Below are 27,313 nucleotides of genomic sequence, written 5' to 3' on the forward strand. Positions count from 1 at the left end.
CAGATTTAAAGAAAGTCTCACAACCGAGCTATGATCTTGCAGGCACAGGCCACCCTAAAAGGTGAGAGGAAAGGAACAGGCCATGACCCCATCTCCTTTTGTATCAGCCTGAGGAAAAAGGTTGGTTTGCACTGGGGAGTATACCGCACCCCTGGAGGGGCATAACAGTAGGTGCCTTCCTCCTGCACACTGGGGTGTTCAGATAAGCAGAAGTCCCCACTCCCTGGACTCCCCAGGGGCAGTGAGGCTCTGCAATGGACCTTACTGTGTGGGCTGTGTCTGGATTCCACAGTCCACTCCTCACTGAGGAGCTGCCAGAGCAGCCAACCTTCTAATCAAAACCTGACTTGAAAATCTGCATATTTCAGCTGTGACACAGACCAGTTGTAGTCAGATTAACAAGACAAGACACTGACTTTTCCATCAAGCACCATTAAGTGACATTTGCAAGCGCTTGCTCACTGACTGCACCTCTCAGCTACAAAGTGAAGCAACTCTTGATTTAGGTCAACCACATCCTGTTTCCTGGAATGTCAGGGGGACCAAAAAAAAATAAAAGAGCGTAGTTCACTTCTGTTTATACCAAATATGCCTAGTTCTCTATTTTAAAAATGCCCTTGCTTTTCTGCAGTGACAGGTCTAGTTTCTGTCCATAGTCCTAACTGAATGTATCTGAGTAGGAAGCAAGATTTGCCTATTGTACATCCTGCATAAAACACATGTGCTCACGACCACCCGTCTGTGGAATTTTTGGTAGAATATACTCAGGCCTTTGGAAGATCAGTGACAGGAATTTATTGTTGTGTTATGAATGCTTGTCATAGATATAATATTTCATCAGCTAGAGTATCACCAGAAATAAGCATGTATGGTATTGAGAAATGGTTACTACACACAACACATTGCAACACAGAATAGCATGTGTTGTTCAAGCAATGAACAACTTCCACAACTCAGCCCTGCCCATGCATCTTGATCCCAATCTGCAGTGCCCCCCCCCACACACACACACACCCCTCCCTCTGCCATGCACATTACAAATCATATGCACCACTAACTGATACACAAGACTTGAGCTCCAAAGTAGAGGCCAATTACTAACTTGATCCAAGTGTAGTGCAGACAGGTACTATGTGCAAGCTTCTCACACATAGCACTCCAATGCACATTAGCACTGACCCACAATGCACCTGCTATTTCAGTTCAGCGCCTATTCTCAAAAGAGTTCTTGCTAATTTACCTATCTGATCTTGGGCCTGTTCCCTAGCCCATTGGAGCTGGTGGAAAGACTCCTATTTACATGAGTGGACTCTGGATCTGGCTTCTTATTTCCAAGGGGCTCGGTCACCCAAGCAGCCTTGGCAAATGTCCGGTTTTCCCACAATTTTATCTCCTCCCACCCGTGGCCTCCCATTATCACCCCACTGTCGGCCCACCATGGTTTTCTACTTACCTCACCATTCTCATTTATTTTAGCTCGTTCTCTGTATATTGGACCTAATCCAAAGCCCACTGCAATGCACAGGGCTCCCAGTGACTTCAGTGGACATTGGATCAGGCCCATTGGGATTTCTTAGCAAAACTAACAGATTTATTTGGGCATAAGCTTTTGTGAGTAAAAACCTCACTTCTTCGGATGCATAGAGTGAAAGTTACAGATGCAAGCATTATATACTGACACATGGAGAGCAGGGAGTTGGAGAGCAGGGAGTAACTGCGAAGTAACTCCCTGCTCTCCATGTGTCAGTATATAATGCCTGCATCTGTAACTTTCACTCTATGCATCCGAAGAAGTGAGGTTTTTACTCACGAAAGCTTATGCCCAAATAAATCTGTTAGTCTTTAAGGTGCCATCAGACTCCTTGTTGTTTTTGTAGATACAGACTAACACAGCTACCCCCGGATACTTAGCAAAACTGTTTCTCTTTCCTACTTACCTCCAGGTCTCAACCATCAAGTGAGAGGGTCTGAAAACAAGAAGCGGTACAGTGAGATTTTCCGGAGTCTGGATGCCTTAGAAATCTCGCTTGGAAATGCGTATGTACACAAATAGGATGGGACTGGTTCCATGGGGCCTTAACCATCCATATCTGCTTTTTCCCTTTCCTTCTTTTACAGTGTTTACACATTCACTCTATATGTTCTTTGTGACTCATTACCTCCATTGCTTTATTAATACCCTTTTCATGTTTAGAAAAATTATCAGAGTCCCCTCCCTGCTTCTTTTTCTCTAGGTTAGAGATTCTGCCTATAATTTGGATTTACTTTACTAACTACTATCTTCCAGGCTTCCTAGGCTATCAATCACCTTCCTTTCTTCTGAACTTTGCAGCGTCTTACTAGAGGATGTTTTCAGGGAGCTCTGGATTTACACCAGTAAGAGCAGACTCTGGCCTATTGTTGTTATTGTCATTTAATATGTATCTCGTAGTAGCACCTAGAGGCCAACCTGATTCAGGGTCCCATTGTGCTAGGTGCTGTCCAGAGCTAACGACAGTCTCTGCTCTGAAGCTCTTGTCTTTCAGCCTTAATCAACACACATTCTGAGCCTGATTGTGGAATCCTCACCTGTGATGGTGACCACTTGAAGTGAATGGGGCTACTTGCGTGCCTCAGTGCTCACTAGTGTAAATTCTACACTTGGCCCTATATTAGATAATCAAACACTGAAGGAAATGTCTGACTTCTCTCAAGTGTTTTATGTTTGCCCGCTAAAGTGTACTATCTCAAATAAAACTATTTAATTTGTAAAAGAAAGAAATCCATATGAAATAAAGGGAGGCCCATTGCAAAAGCAGATAAGGTGGCAGAGAAGGGTTTATTGAGAATCTCTATTGCTTTGTAGCATATTAAATGGCGGGAATTATAACAACAGTAGTTTAGTTAAAATTCAAACAGATAAAAGGTGGAGAGCTCATTCTGCTGGGCATGTTTGTACTGTTGCTCTAGTTAACGCTGGGATAGGCACAGACACCCACTGATGGCTTCAGCTGGGTGTGCAATAGCTATAGTTGCACTAAAAACCCTCCTTTATGTATGCTCTATAAGCTTGGTCTCAGTTACATCCATGAAACCCAATGAAGTAATGGAGGTTAAATGGGTTTAACAGAGCAGAATTTGGGCATCTATCTTTCTAATGACTACCTTAGGCTGAGACATGGATCCCCCAACTCCGCTAAAAGCTACAATTATAATTTCTGGTTAGATTCTTAAATAATATAAATTATTTGGACTAAGCCAGGTCAAAAACCAGCTGGTTATAGATTGACCTCTCTCCTAGTCATATGCTGCATCTTAGACCCCAGAAGAGATGGGCTCAGCAATAAATTAAGTGCCATGGTTCTAGTCCTGCATTTTGCAGCTTCCAAGATAGCTTTAAGTCTTTATTATTTAATCAGTTTATTTACTTTACAGGACAGTTGACATGTTCATTGATGACACAGACAGCACAGACCCGACCCCAGAGAGCGAGATGCTCCCGGTAAGTGAAGAGAAAGAACCCTTTTCAATAGAGATATTTATTATTAAGTAACATTTATTCTAGCAAGGGAAATGAAGTTGTTTTGGTTAGGATTCTTACCAAAGGCGAGAAAGAGAGATGCTAGGTGCACAGATACACTGATGATGGTGTTAGAACAGTGGTGAGCAACCTGCGGCCCATCAGAGTAATCCGCTGGCAGGCCGCGAGATAGTTTGTTTACATCGACTGTCTGCAGGCACGGACCCCCGCAGCTCCCAGTGGCCGGGAACAGCGAACTGCAGTCACTGGGAGCTGCAGATGGCCATGCCTGCAGATGGTCGATGTAAACAAACTGTCTCGCGGGCCACCAGAAGATTACCCTGACGGGCTGCAGGTTACCCAGCTCTGTGTTAGAAGAACCTGTATATAATAAAAAATGAGAAGCGTGGCTAATTTTATTTTGGGGACTAAAGAACAGATAATACTTCACGGAATTTTCAGATGCATGCAGTTTGGATTCACTCTTGCTGATTAAGGAAAAGTAATTTCCTCCTTGCCAGGAATCACTGAGTAAAGTTCTAGGACCTGTGCTACACAAAAGGTCCGACAAGTTGGCAATGCTGTCAACCCAAAGCGTTCAAAAATCATGAGCCAGGCAGCAAAAAATCATGAGATTTGCTTAAAAGCTCAAAAGAATTGCTTTAGTCAACGCAAATTATTGTCTCAGTGACATTTAATGACATATAGAAGCTCAGACTAGATGATCTAATGTTCCCTTCTAGCCTTAATTTCTACAAATCTATGAAAAACCATGAGATTTTTGAAAATAGACTTGGGGTTCTTTTTATTTGCCTTCAGGTTTTTGAGCCTTTGGGCTGTACTCATGTTATGTTTTTAGGCTTTTCTCCAGAGCCAACAGGGTTAGAAGCGAAATTGTCCCTGTCATAGATCATGCACACCTCATCCCCTTTTGGGATGGGGCACAGGTTGTTATAGGCCCATGGTCAAGTCTGCCTGACCCCTCTGGGTCTTGGAGTAATGTGGCCTAACAACCAAAGGTCACTCTAAGTTAAAGGTCTAACTTCTAAGTTAAAAATCACTTAGAAAAGTTAGATGCCTGCAAGTCACCCGGGCCTGATGAAATGCATCCTAGAATACTCAAGGAGCTAATAGAGGAGGTATCTGAGCCTCTAGCTATTATCTTTGGAAAGTCATGGGAGACGGGAGAGATTCCAGAAGACTGGAAAAGGGCAAATATAGTGCCCATCTATAAAAAGGGAAATAAAAACAACCCAGGTAACTACAGACCAGTTAGTTTAACTTCTGTGCCAGGGAAGATAATGGAGCAAGTAATTAAGGAAATCATCTGCAAACACTTGGAAGGTGGTAAGGTGATAGGGAACAGCCAGCATGGATTTGTGAAGAACAAATCATGTCAAACCAATCTGATAGCTTTCTTTGATAGAATAACGAGCCTTGTGGATAAGGGTGAAGCGGTGGATGTGGTATACCTAGACTTTAGTAAGGCATTTGATACGGTCTCGCATGATATTCTTATCGATAAACTAGGCAAATACAAATTAGATGGGGCTACTATAAGGTGGGTGCATAACTGGCTGGATAACCGTACTCAGAGAGTTGTTATTAATGGTTCCCAATCCTGCTGGAAAGGCGTAACGAGTGGGGTTCCGCAGGGGTCTGTTTTGGGACCGGCTCTGTTCAATATCTTCATCAACGACTTAGATATTGGCATAGAAAGTATGCTTATTAAGTTTGCGGATGATACCAAACTGGGAGGGATTGCAACTACTTTGGAGGACAGGGTCATAATTCAAAATGATCTGGACAAATTGGAGAAATGGTCTGAGTTAAACAGGATGAAGTTTAACAAAGACAAATGCAAAGTGCTCCACTTAGGAAGGAAAAATCAATTTCACACATACAGAATGGGAAAAGACTGTCTAGGAAGGAGTACGGCAGAAAGGGATCTAGGGGTTATAGTGGACCACAAGCTAAATATGAGTCAACAGTGTGATGCTGTTGCAAAAAAAGCAAACATGATTCTGGGATGCATTAACAGGTGTGTTGTGAGCAAGACACGAGAAGTCATTCTTCCGCTCTACTCTGCTCTGGTTAGGCCTCAGCTGGAGTATTGTGTCCAGTTCTGGGCGCAGCATTTTAAAAAAGATGTGGAGAAATTGGAAAGGGTCCAAAGAAGAGCAACAAGAATGATTAAAGGTCTTGAGAACATGACCTATGAAGGAAGGCTGAAAGAACTGGGTTTGTTTAGTTTGGAGAAGAGAAGACTGAGAGGGGACATGATAGCAGTTTACAGGTATCTAAAAGGGTGTCATGAGGAGGAGGGAGAGAACTTGTTCACCTTAGCCTCTAAGGATAGAACCAGAAACAATGGGTTTAAACTGCAGCAAGGGAGGTCTAGGTTGGACATTAGGAAAAAGTTCCTAACCGTCAGGGTGGTTAAACACTGGAATAAATTGCCTAGGGAGGTTGTGGAATCTCCGTCTCTGGAGATATTTAAGAGTAGGTTAGATAAATGTCTATCAGGGATGGTCTAGACAGTATTTGGTCCTGCCATGCGGGCAGGGGACTGGACTCGATGACCTCTCGAGGTCCCTTCCAGTCCTATAATCTATGATTCTATGATTCTACCTGCTCTCGCAATCAAGGCTTTGCAGCCTAGCAGCCCAAGTCAGTAGAGCAGCCCTCACAATCAGTAGGGCTGGTGAGGCAGTCCACCACTCCAGGGTGGGCAGCGGCTAGGATAGGGGGACCCGGCCCCTCCCTCTCCACTTGGTCCCAACCCAGGGCCCTGTCGGTGGCAGGGTTGCCTGCCACCAGCTCAGTGGGGATCCAGCAGAAACACGCTGAGCTAGTCTCCGGGTCTCCAACCACCTCCCTGCAAAGGCTCCCTGGGTTACTTCCTACCTGCTTCTCTGCAGCTTGGGGTCTCAGGGTTCCCCCGGTCTCTCCTCCCTCTGTGGCATCTGGAACCTGGGGGTCACTGCCATCTGGCTGGCCTCAGTGTCATGAAGTATCAGCGGTTCTTCAGCAGGAGTCTGCAGCACACCTCCTTCCTCTCCAGCGGTCAGCCCCAAATGAATTGGGTTGCTCCCTTTTATACCTAGCCTCCAACCAGAGCATGCCCAGCAGGGGCGAGGCCTCCTCAGCCTAAAGAGAGGAATTAACCCCTGCAGTCCTAGTGCGGGGTATGCACACCCTGTCACAATCCCCCACATTCCTGTAAGTTGTGGAATTTTATATTATGCCACTAGCCCTCTGTCAACTCTTTGGCCACCTTCCTCACTACATAAAACTTCCCAGGAAAGAAGACTCTAAGAGCAGCTCTTGGTAAATTCCTCTAAACATCTGGATAATATTTTTCCTCTTTGTTTCATAGGTGGATGAAAGTTTCTACAAGAGCAAAAGCAATTTGGAGGGGCAGGTGCAGACAAACATCACAGGTAACTTAAGAGAAGCAAAGTAAAATATATAGATGACTCAAGAATAGTTGATCTATTTTCTGTCATTGGCTCTTGTACCCCACCTATGAAAAAGAATGTACAATTCAGATGTCCCCTGGTTGCAATTAGCTTATATTGTCATGGCAGATTCCAGCAGAGATGAGTATAGTCACATATGTCTATTTGGGGCTCTAAAGCTCAGTATTCACATTGCTCCCTATAACCCCATGAGATGGGGTGCTCTACTCGCCACCAGGACGGCATCTCTTCTTGGCCACTCTGGGGATTAGCTCTGCAAGGTCAACGCCCCTTTCTACACTTGCACGTCATCTCTCCATCCTCTCTGTCTGGTCTGCAGCCTCTCTCTTGCTCCAGGAGTTGCCTCTTCATGACTCAGCCCTCCAGCCAGTCCCTTTCAGGCTTGTGTATCAAAGTTCCTTCTCACCAGCAGTCTCAGGCAGTCTTCCCTTTCACCACCCCTGGTGCCACTCCCTCAGTGGCTGGTAGGGAACCAGGCCCATCCTCTTCTCTGAGTTCTAGCTCAGGGACCCTCTAATCAGCAGCTAAAGTCTATTCCCTCATAGACCCTGCCACCTTTCCCTGAACCGTCTCCTACCTTCCCTCTCTCTGAGTTTGCCAGCCTCCCAACTGCCTACTCCCAGGGAATAACTGTGGGCTACTTGTCTTTATAGACCCAACCCTGCTCCTTCCTCCTCACATGGGCTGCCTCATGTAGTCAGGGGATTACTTAGCCACCTGATTCCCCTCAGCTGTGGCCTGTTGGGTTAATTAGCCTCATTCTCAATCTATATTAACCCTTTCCAGGCAAGTGTGGGGTGAACACCCTCATACCTCCTCTGAGCCCCTTGTTTACACCTGTTTTCACTTGTTATCCCACTAACATCCTACCTTCATACACTGACTTTGACTTTTGAGCACTGAGACATTAATTCACTATATTACTATAGCTGCCTGTCAATTTTTAGTACAATAAATATTTGCCCAATAATTAAAATCAGTTACTGTATTTGAAATGCTGTTGTTGCTCACTTTTCATAGACTCATCAGTTCTGTATTCATCACTGGCATCATAAAGTCCCATATAAAGCCATGTCTCCCCTCATGAGAATCTTACATTGAAGAGAAGCCATTTTCTAATCTGTGTGACGACAATTTTGGCTTGAAGTTCTTTCAGAATTGCTGATTTCAGTGCTGCGAGTCTGTCTCAGCATCCTCAAGGAGCATAACTGCAGTTCGCCACTCCCAGCATCATCACACAATGGGCTCTGGCTTCTGATTTACAAAAAATAAACTTAATAAAACATTTTATTGGGGACCAAATGCATCTAAATTGCCTAAAACTCATATGGCTGTGCTGGGGAGTTGGTGTGAGATTGGAGATTGCTGTGAAATAGGCTAGTATAGCCTTGTTGTTCCATGAAAGATCTCTTCTATGAGCTGTTATCTGAAGATGGCACAAGCCAAGATATCAGAGAGATTCACCATGGGGGAGCCTCTTCCTGTCCTCTGAAGCCCTTCTGAATCTGGATTTATTTTTGCAGTTGAAGAGGCTGATGAGATGCTGATAAAATGCGAAGGTGGTGTTGATGCAGCCCTTGAATATGCCAAAATGTGGTGTAAATATGTCAAAGAACTGCTGAGCTGGATTGATAAACGTCTGAATTATGGTGAGTCCCGTTAATGGAAACCATAATCTCTCCTCTGCTTCCATTTATGATACCAAATTATCTCATTGCATAAGGGTGAAGTAGGGCCAGCTTTAAGACCTTGTACTCTCATAGCTTGGTGTTTCTCTGCGGGGGGGGGAGGGGGTTACTGCAGGCACTGGTGGATTCAAATAAGCTAACAAGGAACAGGTGAAAGGTTGCTCTTCTAACTTGGGTCTGAACCAGATATTAAAATGCAGAATCATTTCTTAGCAGAAAAGGCCAGGCTACAAGTTCTTCTAGTCCTAGAACCTCCTCTAGGATGATGCCAAATCACATACTGGCTGAGCAATATCTCTGTTCCTGGGAGACATCCCTCTGCCCTGAAGATCTAGAGACTAACCTGTTCTTCCCTTTCACAGAAATGGAGTTTGCCAAAAGCATTGTGAAGATAGCCGAATCAGGCCGATATACCATTAAACAACAGGTATAATTTTTTGGGGATTTTCCTTCTTGGATTGCTTTCACTATACAAGAGGGTTTGTTGTGCCACTGTGTATACACCACTCATGGAGTCAAATCAGATCTGTTTTGAATCATGCTGAGGCCTATAGGACACAATTTCCCATTTGTTAAAAGCACAATGCTGCAAATAAGTTCAGTAATTTGCTGTGTACAAGTCTAAGCAAGGGCATTAAGGTTTTTCTAAAGGCCGACATAACATAAGAACATGGGAATTCCCAGATTGGATCAGACCCATTATCCATCTAGCCCAGTATCCTGTCTCTGCCAGTGGCCAATACCAGAAGCTTCAGGAGAAGGTGCAAGAAACTGCACAGTAGGCAGCTGTGGGTAATCTGCTTCCTATGAAAGTTCATCCTAACTCCTAATAGTTAGAGATTGGTTTAAATCCTGAAGCAGGAGGTTTTATATTCCTTCCAAAAGCTCTATCTAGCATTAACTGTCATAGTTAATAAAGCCCTCAGAGCTGGGACAATTCCCTTTTTCTTCCATATGGTTATAAAGGGAACAACGATTGTTCTATGCAGTAGACAAAGGGATGCATTTTTAATATGTCAAAGGAGTGGAACATAGAATAAAAACTCCCTTTGATGCTGCTTTGTGATGTGCAGTGTGTGTTTGTTATGGCTGTAATCAACATGGACAACCATTTCATTGCATAATAAGCAAAAGCTCTTTTAACCTGGAGAAGTTGTTGTGACTACGTGGTATTTCCGATGCACACTCTCTGCCTCTCCAGGTCTACATGCCACTCCACCAGCTTTACGCCATAATCCTGGAACATGACATCAAGATTGGGAGTTTAGCCATTGAGACTGCAGGGGCTTTGCAGTTGAGAGAATACTGCCAGGTACTGTATTTCCTGCTTAGGTCAGACAGTTTAATCTCACTGGTTAGCCAAAGGCAGCAGCCAGGGTAGCTCAAGGGCCCATTAATCTTTTGGGAGCTTGTAACAGGGCATGACTCATCCCTGCAGCGCCTCCTGCTGGTCGTCCAGGGAATTAGCTCTCGCTTGCCACTGGCCCGAGTCCCTCCTGGACCCCGGTGCCCCTTTCAGGCCGGGGTGCTGCCCCCTGGCAGTACCCTCACAGATCTGGGTCTCCCCTGCCCCCCCTCTATCCCCACCTCGCCTCAGTCTACAGCCACTGCCAGTCATCAACTAGCCCCCGTTCACTGGGGCAGACTGCAGTGTAAATGCCACTCATCATAGGCAAGGGGGGTTTGGACCTGCTGCCTCTGCCTACCCTTGGGCTGCCCTCAGCAACCCCAGTACCTTTCTTTGGCCTTTAACAAGGCCTGCAGCCTGGGGGGTTTCTAGGCCGGAGCTCCCCAGCTCCTCTAGCCTTCCCCCAGCCCTGCTCCAGTCTTGGTACCCTGCTTAGCTCCTAGCAGCCAGGCCTATCCCTCTCCACATCTAGAGAGAGAGCATTTGCTCCTGGCCCACTGCCCTCTTATAAGGGCCAGCTGGGCTCTGATTGGGGCATGGCCACATCTGTGGCAGATTCCCCAATCAGCCGAGGCTTGCTGCTTTTCCTAGCAGCAGCCCTCTCGTTCGAGGAGCAGTGGGCACTGTCCGGGGTTCTCTGCTCGGTGTCCCCGTCAGGTCCCCTTCGTTTGACCCTTTGACCTCACTCTCATCCCTGTTATCTCATTAGTTGTCCCCCGGAATCATTTGGTTTCCAGGTCCTGTGGATCCCCCCTTAGGCTGGGGGAGGTCCTTTAGCAGTGGGCAGGCTTTGCTCTCTCAGAGCTGATTTCAAGCCCTTCCTGGCAGTAGCGGGTGGCCACCCTGCTACAGAGCTAGATGCTCTCTCTGATTTGACTGAGAGAAAAGGGAAGGAAGTCCACACCCAACTTCTGGGGAAAGGAAGTTACTTCCCAATAGAGCAGCATTCTGGGAGCTTTGGTTTCTGATGTCATAGCCTCAGCTGCCAGAGCTGGTGCTGTCCTCAAACCATGTCTCTCTCCACCTTCCCATGACCAGCATCCATATGGTACCTCAGCTGTCTCGGGTCAACAGTGACGGTGAGAGAGCCAGAAAGACCTCAGCTTGCCTCTCAGGGGCCAGGTGGAATCTGCTGTCCCTTCTTGCTAGAGAACTGCACACATGTGATCTGGAGCTGCTGGGAGGCAACACACACAGGGCCTTTACACAGTCCCTTTCCAGAGCAGAACCTCACCGCGATCCATCCTGCCCATTCTTCCATGCATGTGAAGAGTGTTTCTGCTCTGCTGAACTGGGAGGACCTGTGCAGGGGGATCACATACTATAGCATGGAGCTCCACTCTGCAGGGGTTCCTGGCATATCTGTGTGTAACAGCTCACTGGGAGCTAAATGGGCTGGGAGCATCTGTACCTACGTCATCGTTCCTCTCAATGGTGTGCGTGTGCGAGGGAGGGAGAGAGAGACACACACAGTCTGGAACCTAGTCTAGCTTTAGGCTGCAGCTCAGGGTATGTCTGCGCTGCAGTTAAACACCCACAGCCGACCTGTGCCCACTGACTCGGGCTATGGGGCTGTTTAGTTGCGGTGTAGATGTCCAGGCTCAGGCTGGAGCCCCAGCCGGAACGCGTACACCACAATTAAACAGCCTCATATCCCAAGCCCCTGAAGCTCAAGTCAGGTGGCCTGGGCCAGCCATGGGTGTCTAATTCCAGTGTAGACATACCCTGAGTGACTTGGAAGGAGTTTTTCTGCCTCCCCGCTGGTTTGCCCAGTTACTCAGGCCGAGGCAGGGCAGGTGCTGCAGACTTTCCCCTCTTGCAATCTTGATGACATGAAGTGACTTGGTTTAATGTAACTCTTTACTGGTGTGGGTATGAAAAGAGGCTGCAGGAGTAGAGGGGTAGGGTTAGCATCCTGACACTGATCCTTAAACAGCTCCAGCCCCAGCCTTTGTAAGACCAGGTGAGGGATCACAGTTGGGGCTCAGAAATGTTAATGCCAGAAGAGACCGTTGTGACCATTTCATGTGACTTCCTGTCTAACATAGGGCTCTCAGTGGTGTCTGCATCAAGCCCAATAGCTTCTGGCTGAGCTAGAGTATAGCTAAGCTGTTTTCACCTGCACCTTTATTCCCTTGCAGCCTCTCACAGCCAAGAGGAATGAAATTGAGAAGTGGCGGAAAGAATTCAAAGATCAATGGCTAAAGGAACAGAAAAGAATGGTAAGAGACCAAGAGATGGAAAATGGTGAGAGAGCCAGGCCATCTTGACAGCTACAGGCCCAGAACACTGAGAACATGGGGCCTCTCAGAACACGGAGAGAGAAGTGCTAACAGCAGCCTTACTGGGAACCCTTTACCCTGGCCTACACTGCTTTGCGAGGTGGGAGGGTCCCAGAGCTTGGGCTGGAGCCTGACCCCTCACATCTACACTGCAATTCAACATCCCCGTAGGCTAAGCCCCATGACCCTTAGTCAGCTGGCATGGGCCAGCATGGGTGTCTCATTGCAGTAGAGAGATACCCATCCATCTCAATGGGGCACATGCTCTAAAGCCTAATGACAATCATCATTCATATGTAAATAATTAGTTGGAGGTGTGCAATGGGGATGGTGATGAGTCAGGGCAATGTGGTCAGGAGGAGTGAGAACAGCGGTGGGAGCCAGGAGATGCTGAATTCTAGTCCTACTCCTTGGTATTGTAAGTGACGCTTGCATAGAGTCCTCTCCACAGTCTGACGCTGGCTAGCACTGGCCTTAGAGTAAGTGACACTCGGCACCCACAAAACAGATGCTTTTATGGCTAGCAGACTTGTGGTCCCAGTCTCCTTCCAGTCTGACGATGTGCCCTAAATGCCCTCCTTCTTGGATTCCAGAATGATTCACTGTCATCCTTGCGCAAGTCCCGCCTTCACTACATACAGCGCTGCGAGGAGTTGGAGAAAGCCAAGCTGCTGAGTGCCAAGGCAGAAGATGAGTACCAGAGCATAGCAGCAACCCACCCTGGCAGCGCCAACAAGCAGCTGGAGAAACGGCGCCGCTCTCGTGAGGAGGCACAAGTGAAGGTGATGGAGATGTATCACTTCTCTCTTATACAGATAACTGAAAACAGACTCAATGAACTAGAAGCCACTTGTAATATTGGACACTAAGTAAAATATTATGAGGCTACTAGGTTTATCCTTTGCTGCTGGGATGTGGGATTGAGCAGGGCTAGGTCTTGAGTTTTCAGGCTTTAATCATTTTGGATATCCTCTGCTCTTTCCCATTTTTGGCACCCACAAAGGCACCTGTGCCCAGAAGAGTTTGGGACCCTGACGTAGCTTGTTCCTCATGTAAAGAGGAATATTCAGTGCTCAGTGGCTTTGCCATGCTGAGCTAGATACCCCTGTAGGCTGAACACCTAGCATTACAACTGAATGTGCTGCAGAGCAACGCAGAATGCTCCCAGTGTCACAGATGGGTTTTGAATTCACTAGCCTTATGGAGAGTTTGCAGCCTGTTAGATGACCAAAATTTTTTGAATGCAAAGTTTTGTTTTGTTTAAAAATGGCCTTTTTTCCAAAACAATTTTTTTCATGAAAAATTGTTGATATTACTGAAATTTTTAATGTTTCACAAAAATATTTGTCCCATCTTTGATTTTTTTAAATTATCGACGAAAGTATTGAAAATCAGCACTAAGACTTCATATAAATGCTTAACAAACAAGCCGATAGCCCCATTCAGCTCATCTCCCATTGTGTTCTGTGTTATCACGTGTCACCCCACTCATGGCTGCACTGTGATCACCTGCCCGCAATTTCCAAGGTTCTCCGCCTGGCATTGCTGCTTCTTCATTCTTTATTTTGCTGCACCCAGGTTCAGGAAACAGAAGCTTCTTACAAGATGTGCATCAGTGATGCCAACTCTCGTCGGCAGGAGCTGGAAAAGGTGCGGGAGAGAATTGTCTCCCATATCCGGAAACTCATTTACCAAGGAGATGAGGTGCTGACACGGGTGAGTATGACACTGCTGTGCCACTTGCTCCAGTCTCAGGGACGTTATCATTCAGGATAGAGCCACCTGATCTTTCTCTACTATACAGATAATTAATGTGATGGTTCTCAAGCAATTAGAACCCAGATCACACCCTGAGCATCGCTTTAGTGCTGACTTTGCAAGGATCAGTGGTCCCATACATAGCTATGGTGACCACAAACCTCCTACTGTATCAGGGGAGTCTGTGGGACAAGGCTGAATCTGGTGATAGATGATATGGAGACAAAAACAGAGGCTAGAGAGCAGGCTCAGAGCCAGTGAGCAAAGCTCATCCTGTATATGATTCAGCATAGAGGAGGTGAAGTCCTCTCTTGGCTTGCCCAGAGGAGCCAACACGAGCTTTACCAATGACCGTGACTGAAGTACAGTTCCTATAGCAGCTGGATATGGGGTAGGGGTCTGTGTTTTCACTGGCTAATGGGCTTATATGCAGATTTATTTAAATTAAGTGCAATTCTTTGAGTAATTTCATTAATAAGGTGAAACTAAAATGCTAGGCAGCTATATCAATAAGCAGGAAAGTGTGGCGCCTGGGCAAGAGCCTTGTTTACAAACTGACCTGGGAGCCTGGAGGACACACCTGAGATTCAAGGGAGAGAGAGGGTCATCTAGGCCTAGGGGTGTTTCATGCTTTTTGGGATTTCCATAAGGTCACCTTGAGGATGTTCAAGTTGCAGCAGACTCAGGCAGAGAAGATTCCAGTGGGGTACGAGAACATGACTGAGTACTGCAAGCCCTACAGAATGGGTGAGAAATATCTGGAATTCATTCAGAAGCTGCAGAAGAAAGAGATCCCCATGGAGGTGTTTGAATTTGAAGCATTTGTTCCTGCAGGGCAGAGGTAAAGAAATGTAGAACCAGAGCTGGTGGCTCTAGGGCTTGAAATGTATAATAAGCTGAATAAAAAGACTCATTTAAAACATTTTACGCTATAAAATCACTTGTGATGCAGCAGGGTTATTAATGCTGAGAAGACATGGAATGGGCTAGTTGATAACTTTGAGAAGTACCACAAGCCAAAGTCCAAAAGGGTCTGTTCTCTCCTTGAGGACTCTGCATAGCTTCCATTAATATTAGCAGAGAACAGACTCCCAAAGATCATTTGGTTTCCTTGTGATGATCAGTAAGTGTTAGGGCCTGACCAAGGATAACTTGGTCCAGCTGTCTGCCCCAAGTCAGGAGTTGTTTCTCCCACTTGTTTAATGTATTGATCTTCATTATCTCATATGTATGATGTTTGATTTCCAAACTACCCGTATTTATATATTTCCTGTAGACCGAAAATATGAGGGAAATTATATTAAACTTAGTTATATTGAAATTAATGGTCAGCAGGTTTATAACAAACCTAAGGAAGTACTTCACACAATGCACAATCAACCTGCAGAACTCATTGCTGGGGATAGTGTGGAAGCCAAAAATATAACTATGTTCAAAACAGAATTAGATAAGTTCAGGGAGGACAGGTCCATCTATGGCTATTAGCCAAGATTGTCAGGGATGCAACCCCATGCTCTGGTGTCCCTAAATCTCTGACTGCCAGAAGCTGGGACTGGACGACAGGGGACAGATCACTCAGTAATTGCCTTGTTCTCTTCGTTCCCTCACAAGCATCTGCCACCGGCCACTATCAGAAGATAGGATACTGGGCTAGATGGACCATTGCTCTGACCCAGTGTGGCCATTCTTATGTTCTTAGTATTGACTGTCAATCTGGTGTGCACTTGCCCTAGGCTTCTTTGAAAAGTCCAGCCTACAACTAACTGTAAACTCCCTGAGGCGAGGACCTGGTCATCTTATATGTCTCTAAAGCACCATGTACATCAATGGGGCAATAATATTTGAACTAATGAAAGACAATTTTAAAAACAAAACAAAAATGCCCCCTTCTTGTGTATTTCATTTGAAGCATTGTTGTAGTCATGGTGGTCCCAGACCTGAATAAGTCTGTGTTGCTCAAAAGCTTGTCTCTTTCACAAAACGAAGTTGGTTGAATAAAAAATATTTCCTCATCTACCTTGTTTCTCTGTGCCTTGCATAATGACAGGTTTCAGAGTAGCAGCCGTGTTAGTCTGTATCCGCAAAAAGTCTGTATCCTGTATCCGAAGAAGTGGGCTGTAGTCCACGAAAGCTTATGCTCTAATAAATTTGTTAGTCTCTAAGGTGCCACAAGTCCTCCTGTTCTTCTTGTTTCTCTGTGTATTTCACTCTCAGGTCTCCTCCTAGTGGCAGAAAAAGGAATGCAGTGCAATACTCCTGCATCTCATCCTCTGCAGCTGATCTGAGCACCTACGCAGAAGATGCATCAGGAAAGCAGTTTTCCACAAACAGTGAACAAAGTAGGTTTAATTTAACAAGGAAGAGTTAACTCTCTGGTATGTCACTGCTGCTTGATTCATATATGTATGTAGCCAAGAGTAGCAAGGAGAGGTTAGGTTATTAATAACCTCTGGAGTCAGAGCCCAGGACTTTCTCCAGACTGGGACTGTGTGTGGTTTGGCTGCTGCAATTTTATGGAAAGGGATTCAGGTTCATGAAAATTTGTTCCCTGATTGAATCAGAAAAATTTACTTTTATCTCACAAAGTGTCAGGTTTTATTCACTCCCCATCCACATGCATCTTAGACAAGAGGTGTGTTCCAAAAGGAAAAAAGTCAGCTGTGAAAGTCATTCTGAGCTTTAACCAGGAGATGCTGTCATGGATAAAGCAGGTGTAGTCTATTTGCATGGTACATAAGCCTTACAGCATTTTAATAAAGGTACAAATAAGCTGGTTCGTGCCCTAATGCGCTGGAAGCTCTTGTTCATCTCCTGCTGTGTGACCTGAAATGGAGATTTTTTTCTAAAACTTTGTTGTTTCTCTGTCCTGTGAAAATATTTACAAATTTTCTGGCAGTCTGGGGACATCCTGTGTACCCTCAAACCCTTTACTTGCAGCATCACTTTTATAACCCCATGTTTTGATTTAACCCCATGCTTGACTATCCTCTATATGAAAACCACCTTAGAGTGGGCTGTGACGGGGAGTGCAGCCTGTAAGCACTTTCTTGTTATTCCTACAGCTCAGTCCCTTGAATGGTATAGTGTATTCTCAAGTTTTACATCCTTTTTCCACAGAGCATCGCATGTCATTGCAGGTTTAACACCCCTTTCACCATCTTACAATTTCTCTCAAAGACATTTTGGAAATCATCTCACTACAGTAGAAAATAATTGTCATTAAACTTTTCTGGTACAAAAGGACATTTCCTAAAGGTCTTTAAAAAGCATGGCATGATTCAGCAAAAATGCCTCCAGATTGCTTTTTGGATTATCAGGCTCTCATCGTGCTTGTGTGTTTCTGTTTTAAAAGATATTAGCAGAAAGGTCAGTTGTTTTGAGGCATTGTCAGTAAGAGTAAAGAACCCAGCAGATGAGCATGGGTTCATTTAGCAACTGCTGCTGAGACATTAGTCAGTGTGTTGGGATGATCCGTCTCATTTATTTCGCCTTTTACAGGTGCAAACAAATCCTTCTACAGTGACACAGAAAGCCTGGGTGGGAGCTGCGAATCCCGGTCCCTGGACTCTCCCACCTCTAGCCCAGGTGAGAATCATAGAATATCAGAGTTGGAAGGGACCTCAAGAGGTCATCTAGTCCAACCCCCTGCTCAAAGCAGGACCAATTCCCAGCTAAATCATCCCAGCCAGGGCTTTGTCAAGCCGGGCCTTAAAAACCTCCAAGGAAGGAGACTCCACCACCTCCCTAGGTAACGCATTCCAGTGTTTCAAAGAATGGCACTTTCTGCCTAATGTTCATACTAACAAAAAAATTCAATAGAAATTAAACATGGATTTGGAGCTTTTTTAATTTTTTCTATAATGTGCAATACATAAATAAAGTACATCTTGTATTTTGTATAATGTAAAACCTTCCTCCTTGTCTCCAGGGCACCAAAGTAGGAAGTTGCTAAAAGCTTCATCCACAGGCACCATGTCCTCCTCGGATGATTTTGAAGAGAGAGATTCATGTCAAATATATGAAAATGGTGAGCAATAAAGAAATCTGCGTGACTGATAAAAAGAAACAGTAGGAGAGCATCCTGTGTCTCTTGTGCTCCCCCATTCTGTTATGCTTATGAAAGGGAGCTTTCCATACACCCCCCATACAGCTCTGCTGATGCCCCTCAATTTGGACCTGCAGCCCCCCCATTGCTATTCCGTCTTTGGGTTCCCCACCCAACATACACAGCTTTGCTGATGCTCCTCAATCCCAAATCACAGGCCCCTGCTATTCCAAACCTGGGCTCCCCCCAGCAACGTCCCTCCCAATCCACAACCCCCAATGGTATTCCAGCCCTGAACCTCAGTATACTAGTGCTACTGCTGCTCAGTTATGACTGGCAGCAATGTCCCAAATTCTAATTCAGGCCCCTCCAGTTCAGCCAATAACCACCAGTCATTATGTTGAGAACCTCTTATCATCTCAAATAGATAGCGCTACAAGAGATCTGCCCAGCTGTCTAGAGAAATGGGCTGCTAATTCTTTTGCATTTCTAGATGGCATGAGTGACTTTTAGTAATGTCTCCTTGTTATTTATATGGTTGCTGCACCAGAAAATGGATCATCCCAGTGTCAGTTTAAGAACATCTCTCTGTCGAGTGCAGCACAGACCCACCGGCTGCGGAAATTGCGGGGTCCGTCCAAGTGCAGGGAGTGTGAAACCTTTATGGTCAGTGGCACCGAGTGTGAAGAGGTGAGAGCTCAGAACACCCTGGACTGTAGATAACCAGCTCCCCCTGGCCCCTGTGTAAGGTATTTCACTGCAGGCATGTCCCCCCTGCAAAACTATGTGAATGGGCCCCTCTTTGTGAGGCCAATAATTCAGTGCATGACCATCTCCCTGTCCCTCACCCAGGCTGCTCTGCCAGAACAGCTGAGGAAAGGGAGGCAAAGGGGAACGTATCTCCCACTGAGGCGCTTCTGCCGAGAGATATGGAACAGTGAATGGAGGGAACAGGAGAAGGGAGAGCCTATGATGTGCCCCAGGGGGAGACACTTTCCCTGGCTTCTGGAGTTGTCCTTGCTGAACTGTAATTCATGCCTAACTGCAATATCGTCCTACCATTGCAGTGCTACCTGACCTGCCACAGGAAGTGCCTGGAGAACCTCCTGATCACCTGCGGCCACAAGAAGCTCCCCAGCCGAGTGCCCCTCTTTGGCATCGACTTCACACAGGTCCCTCGGGATTTCCCGGAAGAGGTTCCGTTCATAGTTGTGAAATGCACCTCAGAAATCGAGGCACGTGCCCTCGGAGTGCAGGTGAGCAGCCCTGGGGTAGAGTCCAGCACAGGGCCTGGTCCTGCTCCTGCTGGGGACCAGGATTACACTCCCTTGGACTTTGACAGGAACCACATTAGGCCCTTACTTGGTAACTTTTGTCTCAAGGCACTTCACAAAGGGGGTTTCCCCAGTGAACCATTGACGGTGGCCAGGGCAGCTGACACAGGTCACCTGGCATCAAGACAGACTAATTAAAATTCTCTCTAGTTTCCTCTAGCTCTGGTATTTTTAATATCCCATCATGGGGGTAGCTGGGTATGAGTCTCTGCACATCACCCTTTGTTTCCTGTCCACAGAGGGAAAGGCACAATGTCACATTCCTTCTTGGCCTTAGCTGCAGAAATTAAGCTGTCCTGTTAGTTCCTGGCCCCCACACCACTCTTCTCAGATTCTCTAACCAGGATCCCTTGACCTTTCCCCATTTCAACAATACAGGGGATCTATCGGATAAGTGGAGCCAAGGCCCGGGTGGAGAAGCTCTGCCAGGCATTTGAAAACGGGAGGGAGCTGGTGGAGCTCTCAGAACATTCTCCTCATGACATCACTGGCGTCCTGAAGCATTTCCTGAAGGAGGTGGGTAGCAAATCCCCAGGAGGAACCAGGATCAGTCTCTGGTCCTGGCTACTTGCAGTCTCCTGGCTTCAGTTTCTGGTGCATCTCTGGGAGGATGGCAACCCCTATTCCTGGCTTGCTCTTAGCTGGGTTTTTGAGGCACTGGGATGTGTTGATGTCTGTTTGTTTACTGTAGAATTAGGGATTAATTCCAGGCACTGATCTCCTAACTTCCACCTTCTCTGGTGCCATGGGAGTGACTGGGAAGATGGTCACTGTGAAGTCCCCTGACCCCACCAGGGCTCATAGCTTGCAGTGATAAAGGGCAGATGAGACCCAATGCTTCCCTGAGCAGTAGCAGGCCTGGTTTATTCCTGAGATTCCCAATATTAATTTCATGTGAACGGCAATTCTGGCGAGGCCTGGGGCTTCTCTGCAGGCCCTAGAAGTTCATGTGAAATCAGGGAGCCAATCACTAGCCTGCACCTGATGGGGATAAGAGTTGGTATGAGTCTGGGAACATGCGGCTGAAGGGGGCCAGGACTGCGAGGCCACTGACACCAGCAAAGTCCTTCATGGGACTTCCCCACAGCATCAAATAGGCAGGCTGCAGTAACACAATCTCCCTCATCTCACCACAGCTGTCAGGGCCAGTGCTCCTGTATGAGCTCTACGATGAATTAATCGCGCTTGCCAAGGACCTGCAGAGACCTGGGGAAGGGAAGAGAGACAGCTCAGGGTTCTCAGCAGATCCCATTCAAAGCATGAAGGACTTGCTGAGCAAACTGCCTGGGACTAACTACAACACCCTGCGACACCTCATTGCACATCTGTACAGGTGACGGGGACAAGTGGCTGGCTTGCTGATTAGTGTCACCTGGATGGGGAGGGGGTCTATTAGATTGCTGCAGAGATCTCGCTCCCCAGAGGAGCATCTGGCACAGTGGCAGGTCAGTACCAGAAGAAGCTCTTAGAACACATCTACACTTGGAGTTGGTATAATTTCCAGCTTGAGAAAACATACGCGAGCTAGCGGTCCTTGAGGTAGCATGCTAAAAATAGCATGTAGCCACAGCAGCGCAAGTGGCGGGAGGGGCCAGCTGCCCCAAGGATGCGTGTGGCATTGCTGGCTCAGGACAGCTAGCCTCTCCTGCCATTTGCACTACTGCTCACACTGCCACAGCCCCACATTCTGTGTTTAGCACACTGACTCGAGAGTTGGGAATTACACCCTCAGCTCGAAGTGCAGACATGTCTGTAGCCTCCTTCGCTAGCAAAAGGGACAGCCATGAGGAGGGAAAAGCCCATTCAGAAGAAAGGTGAGACTCTCGCAGCTCCCAACAAGGGAGAAGGAAAAAGCCCTGGTCCCAGATAAGCTGTCTGGTCGCTCCTTAACTGATGGCGCTTCACAGTTAAACCAGGTGCAGAGCCAGAATCCCCATTAGGGCAATGGGAGACATGGGCCTGTGGCCCCAAGCTCCTTTCATCCAGCGCTGACGAAGCATCTTCCCTTAGAGCTGGACTTTTCACCCAGCTCAGAGCAGTTTCCTGGGTCTCAGTGGAATCTGAGCATTGGAAACCAGAACCTTGTCCACCTCTCTCTCACATCCAGTTCCTGCCAGGGTCAGGATGTATATCTGTACCAGGAAATGGTGCCATCAGCTCCCCCACTAACCGCCCATTCCATCCCTCCCACTCGCTGCAATGGGGCTGAGAGGCCCCTAACCATGATGTTTTCCTTTCCCAGGGTGGCTCAGAGATACGAAGAGAACAAGATGTCTCCCAACAACCTGGGGATAATCTTTGGGCCAACGCTGATCCGGCCCGGCTCAGGGTGCGATGTCTCCATGTCATGCCTTGTAGACTCTGGGTACCAGGCCCAGATTGTGGAGTTTCTCATTCTGAGCTACGAGAAGGTCTTTGGGATGGATGACTTGCCTCCGTCTTTGTATGAAAACACTTCGCAAGAAGCCTTGGCAGAGAAGGACAAAGAGGAGAAGCAGAGCACTGAGAAAGCCCAGGGTGTGACCACAGAGGTACAGCTCGGAGACACTGAGCTGGGCCCTGTGACCCTGTTATAGTCACAGGGAGTTGGATTAGCGAGGAAAACAGGATCTTACACAAAGTGAAGCCACTTGGCATCCGTGGGTTATTCAGAGAGCAAAGAGCAGATGGGCAACTCCTGTGGAATGGGAGAACTGGAAGAAATTCCAAGCTACAGATCCCTCAGCAGCTCCCCAGACAGCTCTGAAGGATGTTTTGCTGCACATTTTAAAGAGTCCGATTCCTACAGAAAAGACGTGGGTTTCTCCAGACTGCGTTACTCAGGACGTTGCTGTGTCTCTCAGTAGAAAGTTTTACGGCTCATGGAATAGATGATGGTATAAATAGAGAAGGACACAGCAGGATCCCCAGCCCAGACCTGCTGGGCTTGCCTCTCTCTGAGGCGTAGTTCAGCAGTGGCTAGATAGGCTACCAAGTATCGGGGGTAGCCGTGTTAGTCTGTATCTACAAAAACAACAAGGAGTCCGGTGGCACCTATAAATCTGTTAGTCTTTAAGGTGCCACCGGACTCCTTGTTGTTTTTGCTAGATAGGCTGTGTTTCTGTGCTGCTGAGTGCTAACACCTCTCCAGCCCTCCCCATCTGCCAGACACTTCTCTCACAATAATGCCTAGCACCCTTCCTCTTCAAACCACTTTAAAACTTGAGGTAATTGGCAATACCTCCTGGGAGCTATGTCAGGGGTGTTACCCACATTTTATAGCTGAATTACCTGAGGCAGAGACAGGGAAAGTGACTTTCCCAAGGTCACAGGGGGAGTCGAAGCGTGAATGATCAGTATCTGTCTCCCCGTCCTGTGTACAGGCCACCAAGAAGGAAGGGGCGGGGGGAGAAGAGAGAGAGAGAGTGTGTGCGTGTGGCTTTGTTTTCTTAATAGTCACGTTCATGTCTGCTGGGCAGTGGTACTGCTCTCCCCATGGTTCCCAGTCACTGAGGCCTAAGGGAATTATAGGGACTGTGATCCCAGCTGAAAGCAGATATTAATCTGACAGTGCACCTGACTTCCATTCCCCATATGGAAAAGTCCAATATAATTTAATAGGGATGAAGCTAATAGGGCTTTATAAAAACCTACTGAATATAATAGGCCATGATCCCCTTTCCATAGTTTGGGGGGGGGGGGGGTGTTAAACCATCTGTCACAGGGTCACTCACCACACTGGTGCCTCCTGCTGGCCATTTTGGGAATTAGCTCTGGTCAGTGGGTGTGACCTCTGGTGGTGGTGGCTCTCCTGTCCTTGTCTCCGCCTGCAGACCCACTACAGTTCCAATCTCTCCACCTCTGCTTTGTGGCACAGCCCTCCGGCTGTGTCATAATCCGGGTTCCCCCTTCCAGGGGACTCCTTCTGCAACAGTCTAGCCGCTCCTCGCAGTGGCTTGGCAGTCCGTAGCCTGGCCGCTTCTTCAGCAGTGAGTGGCGGGGAGGAAGGGAGGGACCCAGGCCCACCCACTATTCTGGGTCCCAGCCCAGGGACCCTGTAAATAACAGCTTCCCGCTGCCCCTCCTTTCTTTCTCCACCAGTCTGTCTCAAGTCCCTGGGCCACTTCCCCACAGCCCCAGCACCTTCGGCTCCTGCCTCTGGCTCCTTCACCCTCTTCCCAGGGCCTTGGGCCTGCAAGTCCTAGCAGCCCTGTTCACGGTACTAGTTTCTCCAGCCCTCTAGGAAGCCAATCCCCTCCCTTGGGCTTCCTGCAGCAGACTCTCTTGCTCTGGCCTACAGCTTCCTTTTATATGGGCTGGCTAGGCCCTGATTGGCTGGTCCAGCCATGCAGCCACCGCCCAAATTGGCTGTTTCCTTGTAGCCCTTCAGGCTGGGTTTTAACCCTATCATGGCCAGTGCGGGGCAGATGCCCTGTCACACCATCCTATATAATTCTACAGCAGGGATGGTTACTAAATTCTACAGGAAAGGTCAAAAATTATTTGGGCGGGGGGGAATTAAGTTCTATAGGAGTTCTCAATATAATAATAAAGCCAAATTGTGAAGATTTTGATAAATCCCTGAACAAATTCCCACTGACTTCCATGGGGAATTGGGCTCATAAGAGCAATGATGTTCAGGCCCCACTGTAGCAGCCATCTCAGGCTCAATCTAATAGTAATTACTTTGCTGTAATTAATGGTTATGTTTCTGTTGCTTCCCCCCACTTTGTCCGTCTGCACAAGGACCGGCAAAGGAATCACTGAGCGAGGCTACAGCATGACAGATAATTTGGCTGCTGCCCCTTAATGCTGTGCATCATGACCTGCAGAGGGAACCAGGGAGGTGACAGGAATTTAGTGCCATTTTCATAATCAGTTCTTCACCAAGCTTTTAATTGGCTCATTCCTGATTTATATCGAGCATAAGGAACAGGTGGCTCTAAATAATGGGGCTGTGCTTCCATGCAGGGTTTTCTGAAGGTGCCATAAACCCAGAGAATGAACCTGATCTCCCCACAACTCCAAGGCAGAATTACTGCCCCTTCATTCTAAAAGGGTCTGTTTTAATAGTGTATAGGATACATGGATGTAAACCTTAGCACAGGTCTCATTTATCCTGCCAGAAAGCAACCCCTGCTCCTGAGGTGCCTTTTGTGGCAGGCAGCATGATTCAATGGGCGGAGCGCTGAATTGGCACACCTGGGTTCTGTTGTCGGCTCTGACCAGTTGTGTGACCTTGGGCAAATCACCTCCCCCCACTGTTTCACCTCACAGCCTTTCTCTAGTTACATTCTTCAGGGCAGGACTGTCCCGCACTCTGTGTCTGTGTAGCACCCAGTAAAACGGGGTCCTAGCCCCAGCTCTAAGAGGCCTCTCCCTCTCTTGCTGAGCCTGCCAGTTTTAGCACTGTGGTTTTGCACTGGGCAAGCTGAAATGGAGATCAATATATTTTCACCATTAGCCGATTATCTTTGTTCCCTTGGCTACTGCAGCACTCAGGGAACTGCATATCGTAATTAATCTGAAAGGAGAGCCCTGTCGAAACAGGTTCACAGTCCTGGCTTTTTCCTACAGAGTTTCTCCTTCAAGCATGATTCAAGTGAGGTCTACGTGTCTGATAAGTCATCTTCCAGTGAAGCCATCAATGAGCTGACAATGGAGGGAGCCCACAGTCCCCTGAGCACAGATCCCCTAGGTAAATGTCAAGCAGGGGCACATGGTCATGGAGCAGGTTTTGGGTTGGCTTGATCTGTGTTTACTGAACTTTCACAGCTTCTGTGTCTGCCTGTCTCTGCATGTGTCCCTGTGTATGGGGTAAGGCATGGCATCACCCTGCCCCTTTCCTCCATCTAGGCAGCCCACTCCATCACAGCCACCGGGCTAGCATGCCATTAGGTTTCAGTGTATGATGAGCCCTTCTCAGGAAGGGGTTTTCCTTCACTCCTCACAAGCCCTGCTGCTAGAGGTCGGGAGGCCTACACTTACCCACCAGAGTCGATTCTCTAAGGTTTTGTAGGCAGGATTCACAGGCTTGAAAACAGAGCGCCTGATCTCCCCTCACTTGTGCCCGTTTCACACCATGTCTCTCCTCACTTGTCACCATTTACACCAGCATTAAGAGAGGCGGCTCAGTCCCCAGCACTGAACAGGGGACTGGCCTCCACTTGTGTGTTTGTACAGGGATTTGTACTTGTCCAATCTGTCACATTAGCTAGGCCGCACGCTCCAGGCCAGTGGTGGGCAACCTGCGGCTGAGGGGGAACCGCCTTTTAAAATAACTCTCTAATGTTTTGTTCAGATTTGAATAGAAATGATGGCTCTGAGCTGGACGACCCTGAGGAATCAGTGCACGAAAAGCCAGATCCAGATTCTGATTCAGTTCTAGGGACGCAACCCAGGGGGTACTTCAGCCGGCAGCCTGTGAAGTATCCTCGACCGGCACAGGCCAAAATGAGGCCAATCATTCACAAACCTTCCAGCTTGTCCTTGATGGCTGCTGCTCTGTCAAGCCCTCTGATGGAGGCTGATGCAGAAGGCAATCCTGCAGACTGCAGCCCTTTGACGAAGGAAGTCCAGGAGAAGAAAGGCAGCAGCAGGAGTAGCTCACCAGAGTCCAGCACACTGCAGCGACGTTCTGGAGGAAAACAGCAACTCAGACATTTTGAGATTACCCAGGAAACTGCCAGGATCGTCTCCAAGTTTCAAACCAACAACACTTCCACAGGGTCCCCTCAAGTTTCTCTGGAAAGGACAAGCACAGACTGCACTGAACCCGAACCAAACCCTGACCTGGGGACACCATCCCAGGAAAACCTTTGTGAACAATGAGGAGTGCACTGCTGGAAAGTGAGATAGGCCTGCCTGCTGAATGGTGGGGACTAGGGTGACCAGATGTCCCGATTTCATAGGGACAGTCCTGATTTTTGGGTCTTTTTCTTATATAGGCTCCTATTACCCCCCACCCCACCCCCTGTCCTGATTTTTCACACTTGCTTTTTGGTCACCCTAGCAGGGACAGAGAAGGGGATGAGATGAGGACCCAATCCCAGCATCTCTGTTAGGGATGGAGCTTGCAGGAAAGACCTCTGCTATGAATTATCAGGAGGCTGTGGGTCAGCCCAGAATTTGCTTTTTTTACTGTTTAGCAAACTCCAAGAGAGCATTCAGAAATAAGTCCGAAGCTCTGGTCATGGAAAGCAAACATCTGCGACTGGTGCCAGGAGTTTTTCTGCAAGGGATGGGTTCAGTGTGATACACAGCTTAGCACAGTGTGAGGCAGTACAGAGAGAGCACAGATGACTTGGCTGTGGACACCTAGGCAGAGAGGAAATGACTGTAAAGATCAGGCCATTGGAGGAAATACTCACAAATGGTCACTTTATTGAACCTACAGACTGATTTGTTTAATTCACGGCATCCCTCATTTTTCAGCACAAATCCAGTGAAGCAGTGTGTATTGACATGGTTTGGGGCTTCCACTGCTGCAATTTCTATTTTCTATAAACAGATAAAATCATGTGTCTTTTAGGAAGGAGAAGAGATTGTGCCAACCAGTGAGCAGCCTCAGTGTGTTACTTTATCTTAATTCCATCTCTCTGCTTTTCCAACAGACCCCTCGCTCTCTAGCATCTCTAACTGTTGTGTCACAAACATAATCCCTTGAACCCATTACAGAAGGGCACATTTTCACTAATCCAAAGCAAGACTAGTCTGTATTTTGGTGGTTCTCAACATCTTCCATATCAGGATCACACTAAGACACCCCCACATGCACAGTTTCAGAGTAGCAGCCGTGTTAGTCTGTATCCGCAAAAAGAAGAACAGGAGGACTTGTG

General features: G+C 47.3%; 1 protein-coding gene across 4 annotated transcripts in view; it reads left to right on the top strand.

Moving 5' to 3' along the window:
- GMIP (GEM interacting protein) overlaps positions 1 to 26,457 on the top strand; it is a 57,017-nt gene extending 30,560 nt beyond the window's left edge. For 3 of the 4 annotated variants that reach the window (XM_024112044.3, XM_065575544.1, XM_005311381.5), the window contains 20 exons: positions 1,944 to 2,037; positions 3,415 to 3,481; positions 6,879 to 6,942; positions 8,505 to 8,630; positions 9,032 to 9,096; positions 9,871 to 9,981; positions 12,219 to 12,299; positions 12,953 to 13,141; positions 13,938 to 14,075; positions 14,768 to 14,958; positions 16,332 to 16,456; positions 17,616 to 17,702; positions 18,046 to 18,144; positions 18,713 to 18,852; positions 19,230 to 19,418; positions 19,875 to 20,012; positions 20,633 to 20,829; positions 21,739 to 22,027; positions 25,053 to 25,173; positions 25,777 to 26,457. In XM_024112044.3, coding sequence (XP_023967812.2) covers positions 1,944 to 2,037; positions 3,415 to 3,481; positions 6,879 to 6,942; positions 8,505 to 8,630; positions 9,032 to 9,096; positions 9,871 to 9,981; positions 12,219 to 12,299; positions 12,953 to 13,141; positions 13,938 to 14,075; positions 14,768 to 14,958; positions 16,332 to 16,456; positions 17,616 to 17,702; positions 18,046 to 18,144; positions 18,713 to 18,852; positions 19,230 to 19,418; positions 19,875 to 20,012; positions 20,633 to 20,829; positions 21,739 to 22,027; positions 25,053 to 25,173; positions 25,777 to 26,306 — 3,041 coding nt within the window. In that variant the 3' untranslated portion in view covers positions 26,307 to 26,457. The remainder of the gene's footprint in view (positions 1 to 1,943; positions 2,038 to 3,414; positions 3,482 to 6,878; positions 6,943 to 8,504; positions 8,631 to 9,031; positions 9,097 to 9,870; positions 9,982 to 12,218; positions 12,300 to 12,952; positions 13,142 to 13,937; positions 14,076 to 14,767; positions 14,959 to 16,331; positions 16,457 to 17,615; positions 17,703 to 18,045; positions 18,145 to 18,712; positions 18,853 to 19,229; positions 19,419 to 19,874; positions 20,013 to 20,632; positions 20,830 to 21,738; positions 22,028 to 25,052; positions 25,174 to 25,776) is intronic. The other variant, XM_065575545.1, reaches the window with a different exon arrangement.
- The last annotated feature ends 856 nt before the right edge of the window (positions 26,458 to 27,313 follow it).

Source organism: Chrysemys picta, chromosome 22 (genome assembly GCF_011386835.1).
Source record: "Chrysemys picta bellii isolate R12L10 chromosome 22, ASM1138683v2, whole genome shotgun sequence".
Lineage (NCBI taxonomy): Eukaryota > Metazoa > Chordata > Testudines > Emydidae > Chrysemys > Chrysemys picta.